Source organism: Nanorana parkeri, unplaced genomic scaffold, assembly GCF_000935625.1.
Source record: "Nanorana parkeri isolate BGI_ZX_2015 unplaced genomic scaffold, ASM93562v1 scaffold145, whole genome shotgun sequence".
In the NCBI taxonomy this organism is placed as follows: Eukaryota; Metazoa; Chordata; class Amphibia; order Anura; family Dicroglossidae; genus Nanorana; species Nanorana parkeri.
In genome coordinates this window covers 172,568-181,165 of record NW_017306413.1, presented here as the reverse complement: position 1 = coordinate 181,165, position 8,598 = coordinate 172,568, and the positions used below count along the sequence as shown (strand labels likewise).

Here is an 8,598-nt window from a genome sequence, read left to right as displayed (position 1 = left end):
CTGTGATTTGTCACAGCTAGATCGCAAGGTATAGAGCCGATTTTACTGGCTCTATACCTTGTTATAGAAACAGCACTGTCCAATGGACAGTGCGGGCACAGTTGCCGGGCCGTGATCGCGCTGGGAGCGCGCCTGATCGGGGGGCGGGGCAGGACGTCTGAAGACGCCCGCTCAGATCCAGGAAGTTCCCGGCGGACGTTTTTTTACAACGGCCGGCCGGGAAGTGGTTAAAGTTTTGTAATACAATCAGTTGGCACGTTGCTATCGGCTTTAGCTGAGCAGTGCCACCCCGATGTAATATAAAATATATAGGACACAAAATGAAGACGATCAAATTCGATTTGTAAAGTGGCAAACGGCAAATAAAAAGTGCAGCGTGCGAAGTCTGGGAAGGCAGACGCTATATAAATTAATTGTACTGTGAAAATGTGACTGATAGAGCCAGGAACATATGTCGACGGCAACCCGCAGATAGGAGTCAGCCGTCCGTCCGTTTTTTCTTAACGGGCGGATGGCAAGAGGTTAAGGAAACATTTATGAAATTTTTTTTTTTAAAGTTTTTTTTACATTGTGACGTTCTCACTGCGATGTTCGCGGGGATATGTAACATATGCGGCGTAATGGGCGCAATCATCGTTTTCGCACGTATGCGCACTTGACGCATGTATGTATGGGTGAGGATTTTTTTTTTTATTGTTTTTTTTTTTATTCTTTTTCATGTGTGACTTAAAAATGTTTTCACTTAACTTTAAAAAAAAAAAAATTTACTATTTTTTTTTTCCACTTAACTTTATTGACGAAAGATAAAGGAGAATTATGAGGTGAGTGATTTTCACTCAGCCTCATAATCTGAGCCGACCTGTGACAATGAAACTGTTACAGGTCGGCTCAGTAGATCGGGAAGTGAGCGAACACATACCGTCGCTCCCTCACTTCTCGATCTATCCATGCAGAGAGCGGTTACATGCGGCCACCCATAGCGTTACATTAGGCTTTCAATCAGATCTTCCTGAAAAACTGACAGGTGGATGTGATTCGTGCAGTTCTTAATTTAACCCCTCCCCCCTGAATATTTTCATGATTACAAGTCCAATTGATGTCCTATGGCACTCCTTACCAGTATACCCCTAAGAGATAGGTGCTGAAGTGACTGTAGATGGGACCGCTCAAATCCAAGAAGATGCAGTATGTCACCAGCACACCGGAGTAAAAGTGTCCAAAAACATCTTTATTGATGCATGTACATCATATCACAAATCAGGCAACGTTTCGGGGCCACTCTGGGTCCCTTCATCAGGTTCAGTATGACAGGCTCATAATACTGAGCATGATAAAGGGACCAGAGTGGTCCTGAAACGTTCCTTGTTTTGTGACATGATGTACATGCATCAGTGAAGACATTTTTGGACACTTTTACTCCGGTGTACTGGTGACATTCTGTATCTGCTACCATTATGATTAGGGATGCACCAATACTAATACTAGTATCGGTGCCGAGTGTTTGGGCGAGTAATGGTACTCGCCCAAATGCTCCGATGCCTAGCCCGATACCTGAGCTTCCAGTATCACAAAGCCGGGCAGCGAGTCATTACACGCTGCCCGGCTTCCTGATTGGCCGGAAAGCCGGCTCAATGCTCCCTTGTCACTTGGTGACAAGGGAGCATTGAGCCGGCTTCCCGGCCAATCAGGAAGCTGGGTGCCGTGTAATGACTCGCTGCCTGGCTTCCTGATTGGTCAGGAAGCCAGACGACGAGTGATTACCGGCCCCCCGGCTTTCTGATTGTCCAGAAAGCCGTCTTCATGCTCCCTTGTCACCTGGTGACGAGGGAGCATGGAGCTGACTTCCCGGCCAAGCAGGAAGTCGGGCATCGTGTAATGACTTGTTGCCCAGCTTCCCGATTGGCCAGACAGCTGTCACCTGGTGACGAGGGAGCATGGAGATGGCTTCCCTGCTTATCGGGAAGCTGGGTGGCGAGTCTTTACACGCTGCCTGGCTTCCTTAATGGGACTTCTGGTATCGGTATTCAGTATTGGCAAATACCGGGGAAAAAAATATCGGTACTCTTACTTCGATACAGGAAAAACCGGTATCGGTGCATCCCTAATTATGATGATTACAGACTACAGGGCTGTGAAGTGCAGTATACAGACCACTCTACAAGCTGGTGGGGGCATCACACAGCTAAGTGCAGCAAGAACCTGGCAGAGGAGCGAAAGGAGCTGCGAGTTCACTTTTCCACATTTTGTGAAAGGTGAACTTACAACCCTCGCTGTGCCTGAAAGACTAAATTCTAACTTTACAATCGGGAATCATTTAGAATAGTTCCTGATCATGTGATCGGTATGTTAGCTATGACACAGTGATCACATGCAAGCTGAAGGCTTTATTGTGAAAATAATGGTTTCAGCTTGCAGAGGCATGAGGAACAAAAGTAGCCCCCCTCGAGAAGGAAGGACAGTGTCAGCACCAATTCAGAGATGATTTGAGGATCTACAGCCGAGTGATACACAAATAAGATACATTTTTACTAATAGTTAAAGGTACTTGGATGTATTTTTAAGATTTAACTCCTGAGTTTAGTGAAATATAAAGAACTTCTCACTCACTCCTGAGTTAGCTGTAAGCTAAACGTAACGCATTATAATGAAATGCCAGGCATTATGTTTTATCACTATTTATTTTCATAAACATGAGGTATTTCAAAGTGCTAGAAGAAAAAGCACTAAAAATGTACATTGGTTGAAAAAAGAATGGTTAAAAAACAAAACAAAAAAAAGAACAAAAAACAGAACTCCAAAATGCTCTGGTTCTATGTGCCATAAAACATGAACAAATACAATAAAAAACAGGAAAAAAGAGACAAACAGGCTAAGAAAACAAGGCATATATAACTTTCTTTACAAAAAGTTCTTTGTTCAAAAGGTGATAAAGTAATATCTACTCAAAACTTTCACAACTCATTTTCATACGAAAATATAAGTATCAAATTTAGTTATGTATCAGCGTTATACTAAAGTATACAGGCAGTGTAAGAATTAGTCCAGTACATAACAAGAGAGATTAAACAATATATTTGTATACAAAAAAAACATGCTCCTCAAACATTGAGGTGTTACAGTACTTAGGTCTGAACTTCCAGTCGCATATTGGTAGTGAGAGCTAACGAGCGTAGCCCAAGGAAATTGTACAAAAAGGCAAAAAACAAAACAAAATAGTAATAATGGTATATACAGAAATTCCTCCAGAGGTACAAGTGCTAACCCCAGAACAGTAACATCTGTTACAAAATGAGCACCATGAAACAAAAACAAACAAAAATAAAACTGAGGCTATTATGAAAAAAAAAACAAAAAAAAACAGCAGCTCAAAAAAAAACCCATAAAAACATCTACAAAAAGGTACATAAGTAACAAAAACAATATATATCCAAAAAAAAACAGAGATAACACAACAGTAAAATTATTTGGCAGTCTACTTAACTCCTCGAAAAGATATCATCCAGTTGTTTAAAAACCACAAAAATCAGAAAAAACATCCAATACAAAAAAAAATTGTATTTCAACTGTAGAGTGAACTGGATTTGAAATGAAACCAACATTCGTAATGTCAAAAATGCTTTATTCGGTGTTTCTTTTTTTTTTGTTTTGTATTTCTCCTTTAAAGAATCAAAAAATTGTGCAAAGTGGCAGTGAAAGTTCAGAATAGAAGGGAAAAAAAATAAAATAAAATTTAGCAAGTCCGGGAGTTTTCGATTCTTTTAACCAACTGTTGCTGTCTAAGTTGCAGTTTTTCTTTCTCTAGTAACAACTTTTCTTCCTCGGCTTGAAGGGAATGAACGTATTCAGTGGCTTTTTTCAAAATGACAACCTTAGCGGCTTTATCGTTTTTAACGAGTTCGGGCACGTGGTCCCTTAAGGTCAGGAAACTCGACCTCAGGTCGTTGCGGCGCTGGCGTTCGAGAATGTTGTGGTTGCGCCTCCGCTCGCTGTCTTCGGAGTCGTAGTTGCGAGGGCTGGAGCTTTTGGACTTTGGTTGTACCACATTCTTGACTGGCCGTGGAGCCTCGCTTTTCTGCTTTTTTTGAGGCGGAGCTACCTCTTCTGTCTCCATGTATGGCGAGGGCGCGGCGTAGTTGTGTTGCTGGTGGACTGGGGCGCATCGCTTAAGGATGAGTTCAGTAGGCAGGTTCTTCGTTGTGGTGGTGTTGATGTTTTTCGAGCGTAAAATCGTTGGGGAGACAACGGATTTGTTAGACGACGAGCGTCTTTTTTCCACTGTCACAACGTCTATTTCTTCTTCTTCTTCCTCTTCTTCATCCTCCTCCTCCTCCTCCTCTTCTTCTTCGTCGTCATCTACACCACACACAAAAAAAAGAAAGTTAGGTCTCCTATACATGCTGAACAAAAACCAATCAATAAAATCAAAGGTGGTGAACAATACTTTAAAGGAGAGTCCAGAAATAAAGTTTAATGTGGATGTCGGATTTAATTCACCAGCTTGTTTTATATTTCTGGAGACTCCAACGGCTAGATGTTGACACACAAGTGGCCAGTTATTCTGCAATCTCCATTGAAAGTACTTTAGATCAGATTAAGGTTTTTACCATCAAAGGTACCCCAGATATGAGATGGAAGGTCTTCCAATCTAACGTACCCCAGGAATGAGATGAAGATCTTACGATCTAAAGTACCCCAGATATAAGATGAAGATCTTACGATCTAAAGTACCCCAGATATGAGATGAAGATCTTACGCTCTAAAGTACCCCAGATATGAGATGAAGATCTTACAATCTAAAGTACCGCAGATATGAGATGGAAGGTCTTCCAATCTAACGTACCCCAGGAATGAGATGAAGATCTTACGCTCTAAAGTACGCCAGATATGAGATGAAGAGCTTATGATCCAAAGTACACCAGACCCGGGATGAAGGTCTTCCAATCTAAAGTACCGCAGACATGAAATGAATGTCTTCCGATCTAACGTACCCCAGACATAAGATGAAGATCTTCCGATCTAAAGTACCCCAGACATAAGATGAAGATCTTCCGATCTAAAGTACCCCAGACATAAGATGAAGATCTTCCGATCTAAAGTACCCCAGACATAAGATGAAGATCTTCCGATCTAAAGTACCCCAGACACGAGACGAATGTCTTCTGAACTAATGTGCCCCAGACATGCAATAAATGCCTTCCGATCTAATAGGACAGTGCTCAACTGTACCCCCCCTCCCTACACCCCCCCTCCCTCCAGACTCTTCTCAGGATCAAAAAAGTAACTGGACAGGTAAAAAAACAAAAGTTTGATGGCCACAGTTTTTCTCCTACATGCGCCAGAGCTGAGAAGCTGCGAATATGGAAAAGATTCATCAGCTTTACCCAATTTATGGATGGATTGGCTTCATCACCAGTCACAACCCCTCCTAAACTGATCACAATGAAGCACCCTGGCACAAATTGTACCGTTTCTTAGGCGCTTTTGTGAATATCATAAATTGGCGATTTGCTGTGCTTGGGGAGAAATAAAAAAAAAAGCACACACTAAAACTGTACAAATCATCTGCCTCGGAGAGACAATTGCTGGGTTTGTTCCGGAACACAGCGCAATTGCTGGTCAGATCTGTAGGCCCCTCTAAGCCGGGCGTTTGGTTTACAGCCAATAAGACAGCTGTTGTAAGGAAGTGCTTCCTCGGAGCTGTCAAGAGACAAACATGAAAGAGACACACAGGAGCTTAGATGAAATCCCTGTATGTGTGGAGGGCTGTTAGAGGTCTGCGGACACCAACAAAGTAAGTTTGTTTCCACAGAAAGGATTGCAGTTCTTCTAAATCTGTCATGTGGTTATGTTATGTGTCCCTTGTAGAAACAAAGAGTGCCAAGCACTGGGGGTTTTTCTTTTCTTTAAAAGGCTAAATTCAACACAGTTCAGTAAAGAGAAGCAAGTAGACACGGGCCAATCCATCTACAAATTGGGCTATTCCGATCCTCTCTATCAAATTGCCTTTTTTTTTTTTCTAAACCTTACTCATCTAAGCTTTGGATGCAGATCGTGTTTAGCAGAAATCATGTCATCCCGAGAGCCTGATCAATGATGTTCTTGCTCAATAGATTCATCTACATGTACATATCCAAGTAAATAAAACAAGTTGTGATTTGCTGAAAAGGATCACATTCACCCGATTTGCTGATCCAAACGCAGGACATGTGTCAAGTATTCAATACACAGCTCCTGCATAATATTTATATAGAAAATGGCTGTAACTGCCATCACTGCCAACTATGCATTGCCAACAGACGCCAGTCTGCTCTGGACCTTAAAGTGACACTAAACGCAAAAGTTCAATATTAAAAATGCACCCAAGTACCTTAACTATTTATCAAAATTGGAGTAGACAAAATCTGGAGCAGATTTGTGTGGCAACCAATCAGCTTCTCTGTCTCATTTTCAAATCTTACCTGAGCAAACTGAAGAGAGCTGCTGATTGGTCGCCATGGGCAACTACTCCAGATCCTGTCTGCTCCAGTAGTGATAAAATTCCCTTCTATAAAGAACTTCTACTCTACTTCTAAAGAAGATCTACAGCCGAGTGATACACAAATAAGATACATTGTTGGTACTTGTTTTTGGCGCATGTTTAAGATTTAACTCCCGAGTGGCACTTTAAACCCCTCTTCACACCTGACCATTCTGTTGTGAGTTTCCCGAAAGCGCGACAAACACTCAACTTAAAGAATTTGATTATTTTCAAAGGTGACTGTTCACGCCTGAGCATCGTGTTGCATATCATTTGAAAAAGTACATATGCTTTCTTTCTGGACAGAGTTGCACATTTCTGGCCCCATAGGCGTCAACGGGTAACAGTGTCCTCCTGGCAGTTAGCTTTCTATTGGGCAAAACAAAAGTGCTCAAGCCCGAAAAGTGAAAGAATGCTTCTGTAATCACCTAAAAACCTTGACGTATGAGGAGACCAGAAATACCTCAATCAAGCTTCTAGGTTGGTGTTATAAAGTTCCAGCATCCACAGAAGGAAGAACTTCCATATCTTACTGAAACATGGAGGATTATCCTAAAACACGAGCTGCTGAGCATGCCGGCAGAGCTACACAACGGTTCAGAAACAAACACAGGTCACCATTCTGTAGTAAATTAACTTCAGCTGAACTATACCTCATAAAAGCAAAGTTCCTATTGGCTTCTGTCGTCACAACATGTATCTGGCTGGACACAAAGTTGTGATTCTGCAGGAAAATACGTGTAAGCTCGAGCCAAAATATCTGAAGATGTACTTAGAGGCCCTCTGGAGCAGGAAGTTTCTGGAAGCTCCTCCTCTTAGGAAGGCCAATGTTCAAAGATCCTCCCCATTAGGAAGGGTTCATACCTTGGTGCGTTTGGCATGCATTATTAACCCCTTCGTGACTGACGACGTACAGTGTACGTCGCCAGCATCGGGGCTGTTTAAACAGACTCCCGGTGACTTTTGCCGCCGGGACTCTGTTTAAACTTGTAGAGCCGACTGTCACAGACTATGTGCACCCCCCTCTACGTCATGCCAGTTCAAATTGAAAGCTCCCGCTGCATCACAGAGTCCGAGCCCTCACTTTGAACCAGTCCAGCATTCTGCGGCTACTTGATACGAATGAGGAACAGTCAAAACACGGGCGCTTGCATTCATATATTCACACTCCGCTTTCATAGAGCGCCCTCTGGATCAGGAAGTTTCCGGAAGCTCCTCCTCTTAAATAATAAAATAGGAAGGCCAACGTTCAAAGATCCTCCCCATGAACATAGGAAGGGGGTGTCACAGCTTGGCATGCGTTTTTAATGTACTACGTTACAGTATGGCTCATTGGCATCAATGTGGCTGTGCAAGACTGTGCTATAAAAAAAGAAAACACATGGGGGGGGGGATTATCAGAACTGGAGCAGACACAATCTGGAGCAGTTGCACATGACAACCAATCAGCTTCTTTCTTCAGTTAGGATTTGAAAATGAGAGACAGAAGCTGATTGGTTGCCGTGCACAGCCGCTCCAGATTTTGTCTGCTCCAGTTTTGATAAATTCCCCTCAAAGTGTCTTGGATGCCCTCCTAATGCTCCATTGCCCCAAACAGAAAATTAGTTTTGTTCAGTGAGGGGCTTTCAGTGCTTGTTCACACCATCTCCAGACCAGAAGTGGATGCATATCTGCAAACACGGTCATGTGCATTTTTGATGCGTTCCTGTGCTATTTTTGTGTGGTCTCAATTGGTTTTGCTTGGGTTTTGGTACCTTCTTCATGCATCACAAACAAATGCAGCGTTGTGGACTTTTTTAAAAAGCTCTGGAACTGAACGCAATGGTGTGAACTAGCCTCATTGTTACCATTGGAATTACTGTGTATGCGTTTCTGGTCCAGATGAAAAGGAACTGGTCTGGGTATGCTCTGAACATGGGTCTGAGCATGGGTCTGGGTACGGTCAGAACGAGGGTCTGGGTACGGTCAGAACGAGGGTCTGGGTACGGTCAGAACGAGGGTCTGGGTACGGTCAGAACGAGGGTCTGGGTACGGTCAGAACGAGGGTCTGGGTACGGTCAGAACGAGGGTCTGGGTACGGT

At 42.9% G+C, this 8,598-nt stretch overlaps 1 protein-coding gene across 3 annotated transcripts in view; it reads right to left on the bottom strand.

Annotated features, from left to right (window-relative positions):
- Positions 1-3,638: 3,638 nt before the first annotated feature.
- The window catches only part of MYCN (v-myc avian myelocytomatosis viral oncogene neuroblastoma derived homolog), a 9,234-nt gene continuing 4,274 nt past the window's right edge, over positions 3,639-8,598 (bottom strand). Inside the window, exon 3 of one of the 3 annotated variants that reach the window (XM_018554173.1) lies at positions 3,639-4,353. In XM_018554173.1, the coding sequence (XP_018409675.1) occupies positions 3,731-4,353 (623 nt within the window). In that variant the 3' untranslated portion in view covers positions 3,639-3,730. The remainder of the gene's footprint in view (positions 4,354-8,598) is intronic. The other 2 variants (XM_018554174.1, XM_018554175.1) reach the window with 2 other exon arrangements.